The sequence below is a fragment of the Neltuma alba genome, unplaced genomic scaffold, assembly GCF_004799145.2.
Source record: "Neltuma alba isolate B1F8T4 unplaced genomic scaffold, ASM479914v2 tig00012871_pilon, whole genome shotgun sequence".
NCBI lineage: Eukaryota > Viridiplantae > Streptophyta > Magnoliopsida > Fabales > Fabaceae > Neltuma > Neltuma alba.
Window position 1 is genome coordinate 70,813 of NW_021637250.1, and position 20,367 is coordinate 91,179.

The 20,367-nt window shown below is 37.4% G+C and overlaps 3 protein-coding genes across 4 annotated transcripts; 1 reads left to right on the top strand and 2 right to left on the bottom strand.

The window, feature by feature from the left end:
* Positions 1-732: 732 nt before the first annotated feature.
* On the bottom strand, positions 733-5,845 carry LOC114732032 (DEAD-box ATP-dependent RNA helicase 57). Its single transcript, XM_028919303.1, has 12 exons — positions 5,658-5,845; positions 5,418-5,532; positions 5,200-5,321; positions 5,003-5,094; positions 4,528-4,624; positions 4,263-4,343; positions 3,958-4,190; positions 3,228-3,422; positions 3,048-3,138; positions 2,304-2,426; positions 1,796-1,946; positions 733-1,359 (listed from the first exon to the last, which is right to left on the bottom strand). Exons 1-12 carry the CDS (start codon positions 5,736-5,738, stop codon positions 1,160-1,162), a joined length of 1,581 nt encoding a protein of 526 aa, XP_028775136.1. The 5' UTR covers positions 5,739-5,845; the 3' UTR covers positions 733-1,159.
* Positions 5,846-6,174: 329 nt separating this feature from the next.
* Positions 6,175-11,282, bottom strand: LOC114732067 (importin subunit alpha-9). 2 transcript variants are annotated; one of them, XM_028919361.1, is made up of 11 exons: positions 11,131-11,282; positions 10,446-10,665; positions 9,987-10,140; positions 9,642-9,744; positions 8,616-8,761; positions 8,266-8,345; positions 7,710-7,860; positions 7,513-7,594; positions 7,325-7,383; positions 6,932-7,243; positions 6,175-6,771 (listed from the first exon to the last, which is right to left on the bottom strand). In XM_028919361.1, exons 1-11 carry the CDS (start codon positions 11,180-11,182, stop codon positions 6,607-6,609), a joined length of 1,524 nt encoding a protein of 507 aa, XP_028775194.1. In that variant the 5' UTR covers positions 11,183-11,282; the 3' UTR covers positions 6,175-6,606. The 2 variants fall into 2 exon arrangements, with proteins under 2 accessions (XP_028775194.1, XP_028775193.1); XM_028919360.1 differs by having other exon boundaries at positions 8,577-8,761.
* A 3,870-nt stretch (positions 11,283-15,152) lies between these two features.
* Positions 15,153-17,042, top strand: LOC114732068 (uncharacterized). Its single transcript, XM_028919362.1, has 2 exons — positions 15,153-16,423; positions 16,632-17,042. The coding sequence occupies exons 1-2, from the start codon at positions 15,479-15,481 to the stop codon at positions 16,662-16,664; spliced, it is 978 nt and encodes a 325-aa protein (XP_028775195.1). The 5' UTR covers positions 15,153-15,478; the 3' UTR covers positions 16,665-17,042.
* The last annotated feature ends 3,325 nt before the right edge of the window (positions 17,043-20,367 follow it).

The following is a 20,367-nucleotide window of genomic DNA, read 5'->3' on the forward strand; positions in this document are numbered from 1 at the left end:
TTAAACAGTTGCAATGAAGAGTGAGATTAAAAAAGGGGAGGAAAAGAAGCTTAGCGAGATGATTAGGGTTTGTTTGGATCGCTGTTTGGTTATGGGCTTCGCTGACCACATCGGTTGTCCTACTTACGAAAAGTCAAATATCTGATTCTGAGTTTTCTTTTAATCTCGTTCTGGGGCAAAAATCCGAGGTCCTCAGGAAAAGAATGAAAAGAAACTAAAGCAAGCTGAGCAGCTTCGTTCAGCTTTTCTGTAACCACAAGCTGTCGGATGATGAAATTTCTTTCGTTGCTTTCTAATCATGTTACAGAAACAGTTGAGGGCTTTCAAAGTTGCTTACAGGCGTACATTGATTATGTTACAGAAAGGGCCATTTTATTGTCTCTCATTAAACTAATTCTATCGCTCTTCGAACTTGAAATATCGAATGGAAATAATCAATTTGATCATTTTTGTTAATCTGTAACGCACTGATACGAAATTCCTTCGCGTACTTACCATTGGAAAATTGTCCTCCCATTGCTGCAATGAAGATATTTCGTCATGAAAAGGATCCGTATATGATGATCATGAATCCTTACTGAACTCCCAGTCTATTGACCTTCAACAATCTCATGTATCGACACATGCATGCAAGAGAAATGCCTATGAAGTTAGATGACGAGCCACTCGTGTAAACTCTACATTCATGTTTTTGTAGGTAAGAAATTTTTATTCCTGTCCAATTATTATATATTTAAATTCACAATTGAGATTCGCTTTCATAAATAACGTTCATACAAGATCATCTGCAGAGAGCTAGGGACCTGCCACCCATGGGATCTCAAAATATTTAGTGTTAATCAGGTAATGTAGAGGGGAAAAATATCCAGCTGTTTGTATCACCGTACAACGCGGCACATCGGAGTTGTGGCTTCCCAAAAATTAAAAAAGGGGGAAAAAAAGCTTGCCACTTCTTTTAAATTAACGCCTAACATAATTCCACTGATTAAAAAAAAAAAAAAAGCCTAACATAATTCCTCCAAGACAAAACTGATCACTATTACTCAGAGTCAATTACATCTCGCCCCTTCGTAGGCTCCGCTTCTTTTCATCCTACATTTTTAACATCAACTGTCTCGTAGATGTCAAAGCGAAACATCAGATGAAACAGTAGGGTGTATTATACTTTGGGTTTGGTAGAGATAGAATCTCTTTTGGGACGGTGTTTCTTCCACTTCTTTTTGGGCAGCTCCAGGAGAAAAGTTGGAACTTCACAGCCTGATGTTGCCATCAGATTGGCTATATTACGCAGCAAGGGCATGTCTTCCTCCGAATAAAATGTTATGGCTTCTCCAGCCCTCCCTGCTCTCCCAGAACGACCTATTTGCATACCAAAATAACGAATCATTGCAGGCAAGATAATTTCATGAACACAGAGAGGTAGCAACCATGACTCCAATGCTCACGAGGAAATCATACAACTTTCAATCATCACCGTTCAACACTCCACCGAGGAGTTTCAGATACTGGAATCTTGTCCAAAACATCTCTTGCACTATAGTATTTTTTATATTAGGATTAAATGATAGTATTTAGTATATCGATATGATAAAAGGACAATATCTGTTATGACACCTATACCAACATCCACCAAAAACAGGGTTATCTGATAACATTCCGCACTATTGGATCTCAACATGAACCACGTCATGAATTTTATAGTATCTGCTACTTTGTCATCTCATACCATAAAATGTATCAAACGCCTCCTTAATATTTATTCAAGGCAAAAGCAAATTACTATGATGGCACGTACCTATCCTATGGATGTAAGCAGCAGCAGAATCTGGAAAATCGTAGTTGATCACACATTTCACAGCTTTGAAATCCATGCCTCTAGCAACTACATCAGTAGCAATCAAAACCCATGTTTTTCCCGCTCTGAAATTATCCACAGCATCTTCTCGCTGCATTCAAATTAGATGTTACCAAAAAGAAAAATCAAATCCCAGTTAAATCACCAAGTCTGCTATAGTAGTCCAGGGCAAAGTGTTCAAGATGGTCCCAAGAGTCCTAAAGACACCCATCATTAATTGCATAAATATAATACTGCCTGACAAGAACAAAAAGTACTGACAGGCTAAAAAGCACTAAAAATTACAAAACAAATGCCACACAGAATGTGATGATTTTACCACATGCATCTCTGCCATGTAAATTATTACAGCTTACACACACACATCGCTCCCCCCCCCCCCCTTTTGGTTTAGACATCGTCCATATGTTAGGGATGCAACTTCTTGTTCAAAGGGACTGGAAACTACCTCCTTTTGAGACAAATCAGAATGGATAACACCAACTCTGAGGTTGTCAAATTGTAGTTCACCATAGAGTTCTTTTGCTCGCTCCTTGCTTTGGACGAAGACCAATACTGGGGGATTTAAACTCTACAAGATGACGAGATAAAATGCAGATCAACAAACGCAGGCAATAAGAAAATGGTATAATGTATACCAAAAATTAAAAAATTAAATAAAAGAAAATGGTAAAATGAACCAAAAGAAGCAGCTCTATACTATCATATTCTGTCAAAGTTCCAAAAGCATGTATTACCATAATTATCACTCCAAGCTAAAAGCTCTGCCAAGAGCAACATAAATTCCTAACAAAAAACCCAGATGTTGACAGCATGTTTTACATTTACATTATACTGTGCATGTGTGCGATGGCGGTGGCGGCGGCGCAGCAGCAGCAAAACAATAACTCTCAACCCGAGGTGAAATATTAAGAAAAACATACAAATCATAAAACAATTGTTATACTTATAATTTATTGCCAAACAGTACAAATTAAGAACAAATACACTCTAGAAAATCTGTGGGATCACAAAATTACATATCATACATATGAATTAACCAGGTTTCATAATAATGAATATCAAACTCAAAAAAGATGCATCAACAATCGTGTGATGATAAAGTCATGATATTAAGTATAAACAACCTTGTCACATAAGCATAATCTTAATGTAAAAGCTTTGTTTTCAAACATTCCAATTAGCATAATACCTCTGCAAAGCTTTGGCGAATTGCCATAAGTTTTCCCTCCTCATTTCCAGTAAAAACTAATTTTTGCTTTATTGTTTCAGAAGCCATATTCCTGATTGACATAAAAACAGGGCATTAATGAACAACAGTGAACTGGAATTGTGTGTGCTGTGGTTCTGTAAAGACCAACACCAATCTTACTTTCTGCCAACAATAACTCTAATGGCATCATGCATAAGCTCCCGAGCACGATCCTCAACAGAATCAGGCAAAGTGGCACTGAAAAGTGAGCGTATTATTGAGGGGTTTGAACATGCTTGGATAACAGAATCAATCTGCTCGAATAACCCCAGCTCAAAAAGCTTATCAGATTCATCCAGGACAAGATACTCAACTCTGCAGAGCAACCAAAAGTGGAAAAGAAAAATATATCAATGGCAGTGTAAAACAATTACCAGTATCTCAGACAATATAAGATATAGTTAAGGATATCATTGCCAGATAATTGCTTAAAAATTAAAACAATATAAGTAGCTGGCCTTAAGCTTAATCAAAAGCGATTGAACAATAAATGTTTATTGATTTAACTTCTATAATTATTTTTTTTTTGGTGACATTCTATAATTAAAATTTTATATATATTCAACTTTACAACTAAATTTTAAAACACCTAATTGAGTCTCCTCACTTGTGATATTGTTTTTGCTTTTCAAAATGTTTTCATACCACCAAATCCGCATTGGCAATGGAGGAACTTAAATAAATTGAGCCAACAACTTGCGGTTCGAATGGCTTCAATAGATTAACTAATCAGTCAACGAAAAACCTCACAGGTCAATACTTGGATCATACCCACCTATATAAAGATTTGTATTTCAATTTTCAAGCATTTAAAGTTATCTCAACTCCAGAAGACTATAATATCACATACCGGCTGAGGTCAATCTTTTTCCTCCGGATAGCCAAGTGTAACCGAAGTGGTGTGGATATAAGTATATCACATGAAAATCTAGTAAAATCACCATTTCTTGCTAGCTCTTTCGTCATTAACTTGATACGGAACTTTTTTCCTTTAGCCAGCTTTTTGCACTCTCTGTAAGTTTGAGAAGATAATTCACGAGTGGGACAAAGGATAACAGCTCGAATGCCATTTTTTGAAGGATCCTGTAAATGAGAGTTGATCACATGAACATAAAGCATGGGAACTGAAAATACAAAATAAGGGTTAAGCAATACCTTGAGCTTTATAAGCATAGGACAAACAAATGCCAAGGTTTTTCCAGAGCCAGTTGGGGCACAGGCAAAGCATTCACGATCCTGACCACAAATTATTAAGCAAGAAAATAAGCCAAAAAAAATAATGTTCACAAATCAAAAGTAACTAAGGGTCAATATCAAGTAAATGAAAATATGATTAAATCAACGAATGCATTCTAGGCTAATAAAACAAAGGGAAAACAAGCTCAATAAAAGCACAAGGAACTTAAATGAGATTCCTTACATGTAAGAGAACAGGAATAGCTTGTCTTTGAATTGGTGTGGGTTCTATGAATCCGAGTTTTGCCAGATTGCGTAACATATATGGTTCACATTTATATCTGCGAAGAATTTATTTAGAATCTAAATCATAGTAATTTATAAAGACAAGCATAATCAGAACAAGCAATTATACACAGACAGACAGGTTGGTTGCAGCATTCAAAAGTGAAGGGATGATGGACCCTCTAAATCAAAACGTCATATCATTAAAAATACAAACAAAACAAAAAAAGAAAGGAATAACAATTTATGCATCAGCAACCATAGTCAGATGGAATGTGACTAATATTTGCAAACAATATTTTCTACTGGAAAATTTGCTTCCCGTGAACGGGATCTTATCAGAAGACATAAAAGTTAGGAGAAAGTACTCTAATAGTCACGTAACAAGTGTAATTATCAGATACAGACACATGTGTACAGCAGTTTGAGAATACCTTGAGCTCAAGTCCTCAAAATTTTGAAGCGGGGACGGGACATTGTACCCAGACACATGAATGTTGTGCCTCTTCCTGAATAGAGCATCCCGCTAGACATGGAAAGCAAAAAGAATCAGTACATAATAAGAGTAAGGGGGGAAAAAAATCAAAATGATAAAAATTGTGTCATATTTCACGAGACAGAAAGGAAGAACCTCGAGTTGCTTATTTTGCTCTTTTGTCTGCTGAATGGACTCAACCACAACTTTATCTTCATCTTTAGGTTGAAGTACCGCTGATTTGGACTTCTTAAAGACATTGAATCCCTCAACTGTTTCTGTTCTTGTTTTGTTTTCCCAGCAGAAACGAACAGAAAATGAGACAAATTTGATCAATGAATATACTAATCCAGAAGCGCCCAAGAAAAAAAAACCTGAAACCACTCCCTTCCGCTTCCTCTTCTTCGCAGGCGCCTTTCCATCAACTGATTCTGCTTTCTCAATTTCAACCGAGCTCGAAACCTTCACGGAATGATCTTTTTCTTTTTTCTTTCGGCAAAAATGAACATGTCAGTGAGAATAAAATTCGAAGCACGAATACAGGACATCACGCCAGAATCTCAAAAGGGAAGAAAACCTCAAAAGACAAACAAACGAAGAAGGACATTTCCTACCTCGAACTTGGCAATATCGCTGCCGAACCTTTTTCTATCGAAGCTAATGCCCGAAAACAAAAAGGACGAGCCGTTGGCCATTCTTTGAAGACAACAAGGCTTGCTCGCCACACTATGCGTCCCACTTCTCTTTTAGGGATTTTCCCCCGCCAGCACCCGCCACCGCCGCCGGTGATTTTATGAGCCCGCTCAGAGTTCATTTAATATTTTTTAAGCACAGGAAGGCGCTAACTCTTTCCTGTGATTCTCTTTTTTATGTTGATCATATAATTTTATACAAAAATTTAATTTAACTTTTTATTTTTTAATTTAAAAAAATTATCTTTTTATTAACATTGAAACTTGTCAAAGGTTGTTTTGTTGCAGACTTTTTAGTAACTATGTTTACTGTAATTCATTACAATTCACCCTTTGTTTTCTTGTTTAGACATAGATGTCTTCAATTATGTTTGAAACACCATTTTTTTATTCGACAATATTTTGTTCATATTTAAAATTTTAATATCAACATTTTTGCATTAACGGTACTGGGATTAATTGCTGAAAGTGAAAACATACTTCACTGAGTTATAACCGAGGTCAGATCGAAACTCAGAACTTCTTCTAGAGAAGAGGACGGATTTGGACCCCCAAAAAAAGTTGGAAAAAACTAGAAAATGCCAGCTCATATGGGGTACTAAAGAGACTACATTCACCATGGACCAAAATGTACATTTTTCAGCACGTTTACGTATCCTCGGTTTCTTACAACATAAAAGCCGCAACACTGCAAACCTAGAAATTCGCGACAGCTTCATCAAACGTGGCCCCCTTAGATAAAATTCCGCTGTCTTGGAAGAAGAATCCCAAATCAGGTGGGTAGCGTAACTTGATATGCTGGACGGACTAGAAACCAAGTACAGCGCAGCGGGACGAGGGATCCGACGCTAATCCCGGCAACACCAATCAACTACTCATCAAGCCCGTAGTCCTCTCCAAAATACTTGTCAACCAGACTATTTGCCATTGTTCTCAGATCTTCATTTTCATGAAATTGAAATCTTTCCATGGCCTCAATCCCATCTGCTTGTTCTACAAGCTTGGGCCCCCCACCCCCTGGCATCCCCCTCAGGACCTACAAACATGACTAAATCTTCTAAGAGATCACAGTAGGAATTTCAACATCAAAGAACTTGATTTTCGAACTGATAGGCTCTATTTAGTGAGATCAAACCAACTAACAGTCCAAACAAAGGCTACAAAATATCATTGATGCAATAATCGCAATTTCTTACCAGCTCTATGAATTGAAGTCCTAACCTAGCAGCCTCAATATCAGCAGATCTAACCAAATCAATAAAGCCAGGCAAGCATCCTCTTTCAACAAGTGGAACCAAGTGGTCCAGGATCAGACTCGGCGTCTGGCCACCTTCACCTTTAGATGGGGCAACACAAAGGTTGCCCAATACATATGCTGCTTCCTTTCTTATATCAAACGGAGCTGCAGAAAGAAGGCGCAACAGCAAAGGCATTGCCTCACTGGAATATATCAACTGCTTGTGCTCGACAGAACCGGCAGCTATATTAGACAACACCCATGCTGCTTCCTGCATAGATAACAAAGCTCACATCAAAAGTAATATGAAGTTTGATCAAAGAACCAAAGATTGGAAAAACAAAAACTATACCTTCTTTAACACCCTGTGTTCACTTTTCAGACACTTCACTAGCACCTCAATGACATTATCTGAAAAAGCCATTACGAAATCAAATGTAAGGAAGTCAGCCTTTACGATAAAATTGCATATTTTAAACGAGGAAAATAGAAGCTGATTTTTCCCCCTGGCTTAAAATATAAAAGCCAAGATTAACTAACCAGTAATTTCACGTCCTGGCACAATAACGGCATAAATTGTATTGGAATCACCAGCAATCAGATTACCTAAACTCCGCAAAACCTAGATAAATTTCTCATTATTGATATATAGAACAGATATAAAATATGCATACAAAATTACTGACGCAGAGAGGTAAACTTTGTAAACCAGTCAAAAAACTAGTGGGGATCTGTACCGGAATCAGTAATTGCAAACTGCTTGATGCTGACAACCTCTTTACAAGCAACTGAAGTACATCACTCTTCACCAGCATACTGGTGGCTACATTTGATAGTGCTGATAGATAAACAATTACCCAGGCCACTTCAGTAGCTAGTTCATCGTCCCTGAAGTAAATGAGGAATTTAATATGGAAAAAAAAATTAGAATAGGCTATTAGAGACACATCATCGATGAGTATAAGACCTGATTATCTCCTGTAATATTTGCAGGAAATAATCTTTCCATAGAGTCATAATACAGAAAGAGGGTTTGCAATTTGCATTACCGCCATTTCAGATATCTTCAAGCCCACAAGCCAATATAGAAAAGGTGAACTTATTTTGGGGTAATAAATGCAGCAAAACTTTAAGCAAGGAAAAGTTAACAGTATTCCATGCACTGTAAAACCAAGCATGTACGGTGTTTACAAGTAATTAAGCATGCAAGTCTGAAAGCAGCCAGAGCCCATTGCAGCACCAAAACCGCTAGGCAGAAATCTAAAAGCAGTTCCAAAGCAAAGTAAGTCTCACGCTTTTTTCAAATGACGGATTAATGCATCCAATACTCCCTCAACACGGATGAGTTCTGTTGCAGCTTTAGGATCTGGGCCCTACATGCAAAAATGCTCGAGTCATGATATATTTCCAAGAAGGACCACACAGCAAACACTGCAAACGCACTTGCACTTGCACATAATAATACAGAGCATACCCCAGAAATTCCGGCCATGACTAACAAGTAAACACAGTAGCAATACAGATACAGAATGTCAGAAAAAACTAAATATTTGAACCCCAAAAAGGGCCAACTACTCATATTATTCTATCAACAGATTTGAAACCTTTATTAAATTGGACAAAGCCCAGGCAGCTGTTCTCACAGCTGACCCTTTGTTTGGAAGCATCATTCTTGCAAGAGGTAGCAACGCCCCTTGAGCTAGCAGAACATTTCTCAACTCCTCACCTTCCCCAGCCACATTTCCTAATGCCCAAGCACACTGTTCAGCAACAGGCAAGGAGCTCTTTTCTGCAGAAAACGAGCAATCATGAGTTGGTAGGGTAGCCGTGAAAGCTACATTATGATAATCTCAGCTTAAACCTTTAAGCGTAATATGCCATATTTAACACACACACACACACACACAAAAGAGACTGGTTATTTGGCAAAATAAATTTTAAAGTAGCAAAACTTAGAAGCATATTGCAGTGATATATGCTGGCTCAAACAAGACCTTTGGCAGAGGACCAGCTCCCTAATTACTTTACAAGCTAATCTTCAAAATTGCTGATATTTCAGTTGTATATTCAATCTCAGAACATCTAAAATAAAGCAGTAATAGCTTTTATTTTCACAGAACATGATTCTCACAAGATACTTGGCATTAAAGAAATCCCACAGAGAATCACGTACGTTATAGTAGGTTCACAATTCTAAGGCCTTATCATGACTCATATGGATAAAGAAAGTGCAACTATATCTAAGCTTGTTCCATGACAGAAATAATTGTCACCACTCGGGGAACCTAGGTAGCAGCAAGTGACAAGTGATAAATGCTTATTAGTGTTATGGATTTGTAATTCGGAAAGACAGAGAAAAGGAGATAGATATCGCATAAACTAATAGTGAAAATTTCCTAGAGTTGCTCAAGTTAAGTGTGAATCAAAGACGGCGTTTCTTGGATCTGCCTGTTCCTTTTCCCGCCAAAGTCCACTGAGCAGTTATTCTTTGCTGCTACCATCCTATCTACGTGACCATGAAGCCTTTTCTATAATAAGAACATCTATACTCACTTAGAAAGCCAAAATTGTATGTTATTACATCAAATATTAATCCTGATGTTCGAATATTAATTAATAAATGAATGTTTCTCTTGATGTGCAAAGGAACTCTAAAAGGCATCACTTACCCCCAAGATGAGCAATAAGTAAAGGCAATGCAGGCAACAAAGCTCTTGTTTCTTCTGGGTTCCCTGCTGCAACATTTGTAAGGCACCAAGCAGCCTCAAGCAACTGCAGAAGAAATACAGTGCAAAAATTATCAAATAATACTAATAAAATTTCCAACAAGTCCTCACAACAAGCTTTAGGGTTCCACATAATCCATGTGACAGACAAAGAGATGTCCGAAGTCAGATCTTTTCGTGAGTACAAGAGGTAGGAACAATTGAACATCGTTCACATCAGCAATGAGTTGCTAGTATTTTATGTAGCAATGAATATGTTAAATCACACAGTCAGATGAGTCTTTAAACCTGTTCATCTGGGGAACCGAATGAAAGACACTGAGCTAATATGGATACTGCTCCTGCTTTGACAGCAGCCTCAACAGGAGGAAATTCAGATCTTGACAGTAAGCGCCTTAATTCTCGGAGAGCACTCACTTTTTTCTGCATTGCACCCTTCCCCCTATCAATCAAAGCACGTAGTGAAATACATGTGCCAAATTGAATTAAAACTGAATCTACAACTGATATGATTGAAGCCTTCTCAGTCTGTGTCAAAAATATGATCAAGACAATACTATATATCAAAACAAACTACATATGCTTGCCTCAGTGGAAGGTTGTATCCGAAAGTATACAAAAAGAAAAATACAAACAGAGTATAGTTCATGTATCTCGTTTGAGTTGTTAAACATAACCATGAGAAATGAACAAATTACAAACGGCAGGGAAGAAACTTGATACGTAAAAGAATTTTGGAAGGCTTACTGATAAGCAACGGCAGACTTCAGTTCTTCTACTGCCAATGAGGTTTGAGACTCCAAAATCGATTGTTCATCCTCAATCATCATTTCACTATCAAGAGGAGCTTCGCCATCAGTATTAATGCCAACACGACATAGCCGTTTAGCACGCACGAGTGATTCCCTTCTTTCCTTTCCAACTGTGATTGCATGCTGCCGCCTTCTATCGGCAGCAACGGTTCCAACTGAAATAAATACATAATTCAATATCATACATGGTTGAAAAAAAATAGCAAGCAGCAAAGCCCAGTTTATTAGGTAATTATAGGAAGGTGCAAATATGCAGTACACAAGTATAGACGATGAACAACATAAAAATTGATGATTGGATGAAAATTTCCATTGTTCATGCATTGAGGAAACATAATCACACCAGTATTCTGAAACTATTTAATGCAGCCAAGTTTCCAGTTAGGAGCGAAAACTGCATTCATGCTCTTCACTCTCTGCGCGCTCCAGCTGGTTGCTGGGAAACAATGACACCGGTTTGCTAGTTAACTAGGACCCAGTTAAAACTTTTGGGGCTCCTTAAACTGTAATAAACTATTGTATAAGAATTGAAATATTGAAAGAATAAACTAACAACCATAACATTTCCAGTCTCTGTTGTTATGGTCTGAATGAAAACCTAGAGTAGACGGAAACCATACCAGAGGATTTATTAGAATCCCTTCTGTTGCTGGCCGAGGCGGGATCAGCCATGGTAGATGAACCTCCCAGCGCGGCAGGAACTCGTAAAAGGAAGACGAACCGAGGTTTCCTTTCAGACAGCAAACGGCCTGACTCGTTTAGCTCCGGCCTCCTATTTACCGCACATGACAATTATGCATCCTTTTTCCCTGGGTTTCAATAAAAGGAGAGTTTTAGAAAAGTATTTTTTTAAAAACACATTTTTACACGTTCTCAAACACCCCTGAAGTCTCGGGACGGATTATGATTTGGTTAGATGGAAAAAACTGGTATTTGATTTGACCATGGGCAAATAAAAATTCCGTTTCTCATGAATTCATATAAATGATATATTTTCACGTAATTGCTTGTCATTTTTATGTGATGATGTTATCATTGTTATGCTAAGTTTATATTTTAAACATGAGACACTAGTTATGAAGTGAAATACGGCAGTACATTATTAGAGCGATCACGCTGGACTTGAAGTTAAGAATTATGTTGATACTACCTTAGATTTTTAATATGAAAACTACTTAACTAATTTAATTAAATTAAAAAAATTAGTTAAATTAATTATTTATAACAGATATGAGTTAACGTTATTAAAACATCTTTTTTAATCATGACTACTTAGAAATATAAACCTTCTAATATATGTAATCAATATGATACTTTAAAAAATAAATTACGAATTTGACAAACAAAAAGAATTATCGTTTTAGATTTAAACCACGAAAATTTAGCGATTTGTTGTGAAATTATTTGTGTATGGCAAAATTGATTAAATGTAAAGAACAGGTTGTAGTGGTTAATATTTTTGTCTGTGTGAGATTGAGTGAATTATTTTACGTTTTTTGAGCAAGATCATTATTTGTGCTTCAAGAAACGAAATGCAACTTAAAATTAATTAAACAACTCTTATCTTAAAAATATAAAGTAGTATTCTTCCGGTCCTAAATATAAACACTAATTTTTTTTTTTTTAGCAGAGGAAAATATTAGTAGTAATTAGCCCAAGACAGTTGACTTGCGTTTTCGGGTTTTTGAATCCCCTGTTGGCTTCATAACAATGGGCCAGAAAAGGGCCATAGGATTGGTGGGTTTTTTTGAGCCTTTTTCCCAGAAGAGATTCCAGCCCGCCCAATGCACTGGCGGTCCACGACATCGCGCTATAAGTGTGAATATGACTTTTTTTTTTTTTTACCAGAAATGTAAATATGATTGTTGAATTTTCAGGATAGTTTTCATTTTGTTTTATTCTGATCCAACATTTATTTTTTTTCTCGTTAAATGTTTTTTTTATTTAGGATACACAAAATTTTAGATTAAATGTAATTAGATAGATTGTATGTTTGGAGCTAGAAACTAGGTTAGAGGCATGGATTGATAAGTGGAGAGAGTTCCTCTGCCAAAAAACAAAAAATCAATAAAGCGTCGTTGTGATTCAGGGGTAGTTTGGCAGCCATATAAATTACTTCTCCGGTCCTAAGTATAAGGGTATATATTTAGGACCGGAGGAGTATTTCAAAAATATGTTTTCATATAATCAAGATAAAACTCCTCATATACCATAAACCACTCTTAAGAGGTTAACCTAAACACTCCCTTAAAATATTTCACTGTTTGTCGTTTGATTATCTAAAGGAGTCTTGGAACTTTCCGAATACACTGATATGAGCTGAGATAAATAGAAATTTGCATCCATAAACAGAGCTGGAGGTGGTCCGAGTATTTCGTGGGTCTGAGATGAACGTGAGACGTACGATGGCCGTGATCGAATTATAATGATCCGTGCATCCAACCATCGCAAAAAAAATTTGGTGGGAAAGAGATAAGAATTGACAAATAAGCAACAACTTGTGGATTTGACTGCGATTGTTTAAAAAAAAGAGAGAGAGGTTGTATTTTGAAAGATTGCTTCTCAGGTTAAATCCTGCATGTATGTGGACCTCAGTCTAATGAATTAATATTTTGTTCTTTAAATAAATAAGGAAAATGCATTTAATATTTTAATTCCTTTTTCTCATGCTTGTTTATTCTTACTCGCAAATTAACTCATCACTCTTTCAAGAGTTGCTCACTTGCTCCTTCTTGTAGTTTCAGGCAATTTGGGCAACGTCCACTGTGTGGATGAAAGAATCAGTCGTTTTGAAGGAGTAAGCGTATCAGGCGATGAGGCATTGAAACTGACGGTGGCGATGATCCAGAGGGCATGACCAGCGAATAAGATTTCAATGTTAAGGACCGAGTCAAAGCAGTGAGTTGTCGGGGTGAAAAGGCGCGTGAAGATTCTGAATCAGGTGCATACGTATTACCTGAAAGTGGCCATATATGATCTCAACCAGCTGAAAGGCATATCAAGTTTCGTATTCACACAGAGGGCAAAAAAGTAAGTCAATACGCAGTGGAAACCAGTGGGGTGGGCATTATGTGATATAACGATCATAAAATGTGAAGAACTGGTTCAACGCTTCCGCGTTATGTGGTAGGTGCGTTCCTGCTTTTGGCAAATAATGATTATTACAAAACGGGAAGGACTAGTTTAGTCCATAACTCTTTCGTATTTCTATGGCATTTCTCCACGTTATTATAGAAGCGGCCATCACAGTCACATGAAGGTGTCATGTAGTGTGGAAATCTGAACATGCGAATTTAATAACACAGATTTTGACGGTGGAGCGGAGCTATGTGAAAGATTTGTTGACTTTGAAGCTGTGTTGTTGGGAGCGAGCTTCCTCACACGTGGATTGAAACCTATGGATCACTAGGCTGACTCAGGAACTGATGGGCCTGACTCCACCTAAGGTCAGGTCACTGGAAACCATGATCCTCGCTGATATCACTATGGTGCTCTCAGATTTTGTGGCAGCTTTCCTTGTACGGTCAGCTCCCCTTTCTAACCAAATGCTCCTCCCCATCCCACATGTTGCTTCACTCTTCTGTGGGCCTACCGGCAATCCCGCAGTTTCAAAGCATCGCCTCTTTTTTCTTCTCCCCCCCCCCTCTTAAGGCTAGTTAAGCATTAAATTAATAATTCTAAGAAAGTTAAAAACTAAATAGATTTTAATTGGATTTTAAGTCTTCCAAATTTAGTGTTTCGAACGGAGTCCTGCGAGGCAGAGAAGAGGAATTCAGCCGGCAAAACAGAAATTCCGCGAGTGAAGTATTGTATTAAAGACGATCAATTCCAATAGGAGACAGAGTTGTATAATATGAGTACGCGTTGGTGATCTCAGAGTCACAAATGGAGCAGCTTCTTTATCATAATGATATTGAGAGTCGTCACTGGGGGGGTGCATTAATAAATGGACAAAACAGAAGATCTATCAATGGCCGTCAAATCATGTCCATTTTCCCTTTCCAAACAAGCACTCATTTGAGTTTGACTATTTTCCTTCTATTGCTATGCTATTTATTCCCTCTTCTTTGGCTAACAACAGTCCAAACAAGTTGGGGCTACCTTCTAAATATCTTTCCGTCGACCCATCCATCCATCCAACAAATATATGTATGAACTGTCAGGAATGCCCTGGGTCTCTCTTTGAAGATCTAACGGCCACCGACTTTAATCCCCCATCAAAAAACCCGGAAATCCAACGGCTCCCTGTTACTATAACGTGTGATCAAGAGGCGCGCGTTATTTTTCCTGACTTGCCTATTTTTAATCTGGCGCGCTCTGGCCTTGTCCCTGAAAATATAATCAGTGACCTCGAGATGGTAAAGTCAAGGCTGTCAAGCAGATCCGCAGTAAGCAAAGGTCAAGCCCAACGTAAAATTACAATCAACGCCCTCAAGTTTATACAATAAATTCTCCATAAAACAATTAATTCCATTTTGGCCTAATTTTATATATTTAAGAATTTTCCCTCACCCATTTAGATGAGACAATACATTAATATTCACTCTAAAATTTTTTAAATTTCATCAACTTAAATTTTCATTAATTTTTTAATTATTTTATTTTTTTTTTAAAAAAGTTTACTGGGTACATAACAGCATATGAATTCTGATTTCTTCCCTTCGAAAAGTGGTCCGACATTATTTCCCCCGAGAGAAGCCTACAACAACAAGGCTACAACCTCGATACAGAGAAATCATAGCAGATGATTCACCCATCCGTGCGAATGGTAAATAAGAGAATAGATTAGCTTTGTTTGGTCCACACAAGAAAACAAAATCTGCACAAACCACACTGTCAAACACAGACAATCCTCCGCCTCGACTCATTTCATCACATCATATCTCCTCAGTTTCACTCAGCACGCACCTTCTCGACGCCCCCTCGCTCGCTTCGGAGACAGTGTTGTGTTGTGTTGTGTGGGTAACGATGAAGCTGTCTACAAAACCCATTTCGAGTCCGGGTCGGGCGGAGAAGTTTCCGCCGCCATTGATGAGATTCCTGAGAAGCAATGCCGGGAGTAGAAGCAGAGGCAGGTCCAGGACGAGCCCCATGTTCGTGCGGAAGAAGAGTACAGCCATTGAAACCCAGGAACCTTCTTCCCCCAAGGTCACATGCATGGGTCAGGTCCGAGTTAGACGCTCCTCCAAACAAGCCGCGTCGAAACGCCCGCGACGGGCCCGCGAGGGAGCCACGACCCGGTGCCGCTGCCGGTGGATCCGTAAGTTTCTGTTTTGTCATCGCGTCTCCACGAAAATCAAACCCAAACCCTGCCACCCCGTATGGCCCAAGTGGGGCTTCTGTCGGGTCGGAAGCTTCCGCAGGAAACCCACCAAGGTCAGAGAAGACTCTCACTCTTCTCTGACCGAGTCTAATTTCCGGGATAGGTTCAGTGATGAGTCAGGGCGTGGTTACGAAGAACTTGAAGAGGAATATGAAGAGAGAGCTCACGTTAATGCTAATGATAATGCAATTTCTTTTGCTTCTAAGTCTTGCACGCCGCCGAAAAACGCTTTGCTATTGACTAGATGTAGATCCGCACCGTACAGATCTTCGTCTTTGGCTAATAGGTTCTGGGGTTCGCCGTTGAGAGGCGAAGAGACAGAGCAGAAGCAGAGAACAGGGCTTGAGAACAAAAACCCCACGGAGAGCGAAGAACTCCCTGAGCAGAGAGAGTCGGCAGGTAAAGAATCAGAGGAAAAGTTAAGGCTTTGCCGAGAACTTAAAGATTCAGTCAAAGAGAGACTCCTCAAATTAGAAGACTCTCAAGAATTTAGAAAAATCGCAGGAGGAGGGGTAGACTCTGTACATCCTCTGGTTCTCACACGGTGCAAATCAGAGCCCGCAAGAACCGCGCAGAAAATCGATGCTGAGGTAAATTTCTGGAAGAAGAGAAGGTCGGGTTTCTCTGATTTGTGATTATTATTATATTCTTGTCTGCATAACCCTGCCTTTTTTTTTTGGTTTTTCTTTATTCCTACATTATGGTCACTGGCCTGAGCATAGTTCTCAAGAAGTAGTTTTTATTTTTTTATTTTTCATCTGGCTTATAAGATGAACGCTTGTTTTTTGACATCTGGAGCTGTGCGAGAGAATCTCCAGGGCTCCATGGTAAATTAAGAAGGTAAGTGGGTCGTACACAGAAGTAAATAAACAAGGAAACGACGTCATGAGCAACATTTACTCTTTCAGCGCTCGAGGAACATGGGCGCCTGCAGTTATGGCCTTCGGTTCATTAAACATGCTTCAGTTTCTTTTTCTCTTAAAACAAATGTTAACGTTAGTTTTACTTCTTCTCACAAATGTTTCGGAAACGAAAGTAACAGTAGTTTAATGTTTGCTGAATTTTCTGTCCTTGGATGCTCTGACCAACTATCGAATATTCACTTAATTTAGTGATGCATTGATGACTCTTAGGTGAACTCTATAATGTATTTAATTTGGTGGATTGGTGATCTTGTATGGGGTGGGTTGATTGTTTACTATTGTTTTTATACAAAGAATGGTTAATATATAGTTGCGCTCGTGCACACTTTCAGAGTTCAGAGCAGGAGATAGTATTTAATTAATATTTTTAAAACTAAGTCGGAGAATGGGGCTTCTGTAAAGAGGTTTTGCTGGCAAGGAAGAAAATTTCTACATTTTACAATATAAGATCTAATTGGAAGTCTTAAATATAAAATTTTAATTTATTTTTGTTTTTTAAGTTTATAATATAGTCTCAAAAATATCTTTATTATAAATTATTTTCATTCAAGTATAGTTTTAATATACCATTTTCAATCTTTAATATAGGAGTTTATTTGATTTTTATTTTGGTTTTGATTATAAAATCCTAATTCATTTTATTTTTTTACATTTTTTTATTTTTGTTGAGATAGTTCTTCTAATAATAATAGTCATTAACAATGATATTTTAGGAAATCCAATATTTATTTATTATAAATAACTATCTTAATTAGTTTTTTAATTAATTTAAATTAGTTAATTAGTTTTTATATTAAGGATCAGACCTAATATATGATTAAATAAAAATAATTTAAAGACGTTAATATAAATTTATCATAGATAACTAATTTAATTAATTTTTTATTTTTTTTAAATTAATTATGTAGTTTATAATTAAGTACAAGGGCGGCCTCAGTACTGTCACCGAAACTAACATTTCTCTAACATTACAATTGAGACGTAGAAGTGAGAGCAAATTTGATGATCTAGGATTTGACAGACGGGCTGTCATTATCCCATTTCTTATCAGTTACTCTCTTCTTTTTGACCAATTTGTCAATTACTTTACACACCATCATTCATAATAATGCAAGTCATCTTAAATAACATGGAAGAAGCAGCGCCGGATGTGATGTTTGAACTGCTAAGTGCGAAAAATACCCTCCTGCTCCCCAGAACCAAAAAAAAGAAGAGAGAGAACAACACCCTGCGGGATAAATAAAAAATCGTCAATAGCGCTTGTCGTTTTGTTAAGTTCAGTCTAATTATAAGATTTACTCTGATGATGTGTGAAAATGAAGCCTTTGAGGCCAGCTGTGTTTCCTGAGCTTGTTCATTTTGTTTTATGATTTTTGTTTTTCCGGGCATCTATTTTTGATGAATGATTCGGAATATCGCCTGTGGGTGTTCTCTGATCCGAAAGAATCAGCACAGATCAAATCTGATAAATGCAACAAAAAAAATTACTTAAAACTTTTATTATATGTATAAACAGGAAAATAAATAAGTTATTAAGTTAGAAATCAATTTAAAATTGTAAATAAAATCAAAAGATTGTAATTGTAAAAAGCGTAAGAAAAACCATGAGATTAATTTGTTTGGCTCAAGATAAAATCAACATGTATTAATAATTAAAAAAAACACATTGTACATCGAGCTGGGTTAGGCTAACGCCATGCCCTAATGGACCGAGCGTGATAGAGTTTACTAGGCCGGTCACGCTAGCCCACGCTTCAAATCTTAAAGCTTGGCACGTTTCACAATGTTTAATGAAGTGGTGTGCACATCAGTTTTGAAGAAAACCAAATGCAGAAATATCCAATTTTCCGAGAGTTTGAGGCCATTTAAAAAAAAAAAAAAACAGAACTCTCGGTCCCACATTATTAATTATTACATTTAATAAAAAAACAATGGAAGAAAATGACAAAAAACAAAGCCAGACACGAATAAAATATGCTAAATGAAAATATTATTCATGAATATGGCTTCTTATATGATTATTAGATTAATAATTTAGCTTCTGAGATTTTTTTAATTAGATTCTTTTAATTCTTTTAATATATAATTTCTTACCCGGTCTCTTCAACAACTTTCTCCTCAGTTAAAAGTGGTAAGAAAGCAATCATTGGCACCGCACAAAATGAAATCCGACCTTCCATGACGGGAAATTATTTGGTCAAAGAATCACAGATTGTAGCAGTCTGATGATTTCCACCAGAAGAACCAGTAGAAACTTGAACCGTTAAAAGTGCAGAAGAAGACGGGCATGTGCAGCCCCAGGCAGTTGAAGCTGATTTGCTGAGATGCTGATTTGTGATTTTAGGTTGATCCAACACAAACACGCAAGGAGAATCGAAGTTGATCAATCAGAATCTGTACTCAAAAGCCTAAACTCGCTCACAGCAATTATGTTGACCTCATACCACAACATTGAGCCTATAAACTCTCTCTTTCTACCAACCTTGATCAAACTTCTGGGCACCACAGATTCCCATCATTTTTGCTGCCATTAATTCCATTTATCTTTTATATTCCCCATTAAAAGGCAAAGGACCCACTCTTTATTCCCACGAAAATGACCTCTCTTTTTTCGTTTAAATTTCGGAGCCAATGATAATATAACAAGAGCTCTAGACTTTCTAGTCAAAAGCTTCAGTTGAGCTGCATTGAAAAACTTAGGTGTTGCTTGGCGGCATACGAAAGTCTGAAGTCGGCAATTCTAAGGTTATCTGTTATGATCATATAGTACGAAATCCGAAAGTGATTCGGTTATAACGCCTTGTTTTTGTTTCTGGGTATTAATCAAAAAACGCATTAACAACTGTAGTTATATCTGTTAAAATGAAAACCCACCTTCATTGACGTGGATGGAAGCAGATGGAAACAAAAGGGTCGCTATCCTGGTTATCCGAACCTTGCGTACTTGGTCATATGCATAATGGGGTCTCCCTTTTGACACATCGTAACTGACTAGCCTAGTGTGGCCATGAACTGTGTGAGCCAGAGATTTCAGCAAATAATATATAATAGCTGAAAAACCTTGAAACTTTAGTTTGAGCAACAAGCTCAAATAAAATAAAATAGCTAGAGAGGAAGAAGCAAGCGATTATGATGAGCATTTTGTTTAGCTGAGAGATAGTGGAGCTGAAAGGAAAAATGAGGAATGTGAAATACAGCTGGGCGATCTCAATGGGATGTCCCTCCATGGGACAGTTTTCAATTATGAACACATGCACTTGTCTCAACTACAATTCATTAATGTGTAACCGTCTCTCTTTGCACCATGAAACTTGAAAGAAAAGGGGAGTTTAAGTTAATCATTTTTACAGTAGGAAAGTTGAAGTTAGCCTGTTAAATCACTGGGAAGAGAGAAAAAAAAAAAACAGTAAAGATTATGCTTGTCTTTCTTTCTTTCTTTCCCCTTCCCAGTGTTACGTTGTTTTCCAATCATGTTTGATCCCGAAAGGTAAAACGTATAATGAAAATGAAGAAATAAATGAAATACGTGTAGGAATATGGGTTCGTTATGAAGGCATTAATGCCCCAACCCAACACATCCACGTCGCCCCTTACTGCTTATTGCTGGGTGG

Excerpts from the sequence above, each read along its gene's own strand:
- LOC114732068 (XM_028919362.1), top strand. The coding sequence starts at position 15,479 with ATGAAGCTGTCTACAAAACCCATTTCGAGTCCGGGTCGGGCGGAGAAG. Across the intron at positions 16,424-16,631 it reads CGCAGAAAATCGATGCTGAG|CTGTGCGAGAGAATCTCCAG; the intron begins GTAAATTTCTGG and ends TGACATCTGGAG.
- LOC114732032 (XM_028919303.1), bottom strand. The coding sequence starts at position 5,738 with ATGGCCAACGGCTCGTCCTTTTTGTTTTCGGGCATTAGCTTCGATAGA. Across the intron at positions 5,533-5,657 it reads GCGATATTGCCAAGTTCGAG|AAAAAAGAAAAAGATCATTC; the intron begins GTAGGAAATGTC and ends TTTTGCCGAAAG. Across the intron at positions 2,427-3,047 it reads TTCGCCAAAGCTTTGCAGAG|AGTTTAAATCCCCCAGTATT; the intron begins GTATTATGCTAA and ends GTCATCTTGTAG.
- LOC114732067 (XM_028919360.1), bottom strand. The coding sequence starts at position 11,182 with ATGGCTGATCCCGCCTCGGCCAGCAACAGAAGGGATTCTAATAAATCC. Across the intron at positions 7,595-7,709 it reads GTTTGCAATTACTGATTCCG|GTTTTGCGGAGTTTAGGTAA; the intron begins GTACAGATCCCC and ends AAATTTATCTAG. Across the intron at positions 6,772-6,931 it reads GACTTCAATTCATAGAGCTG|GTCCTGAGGGGGATGCCAGG; the intron begins GTAAGAAATTGC and ends TCATGTTTGTAG.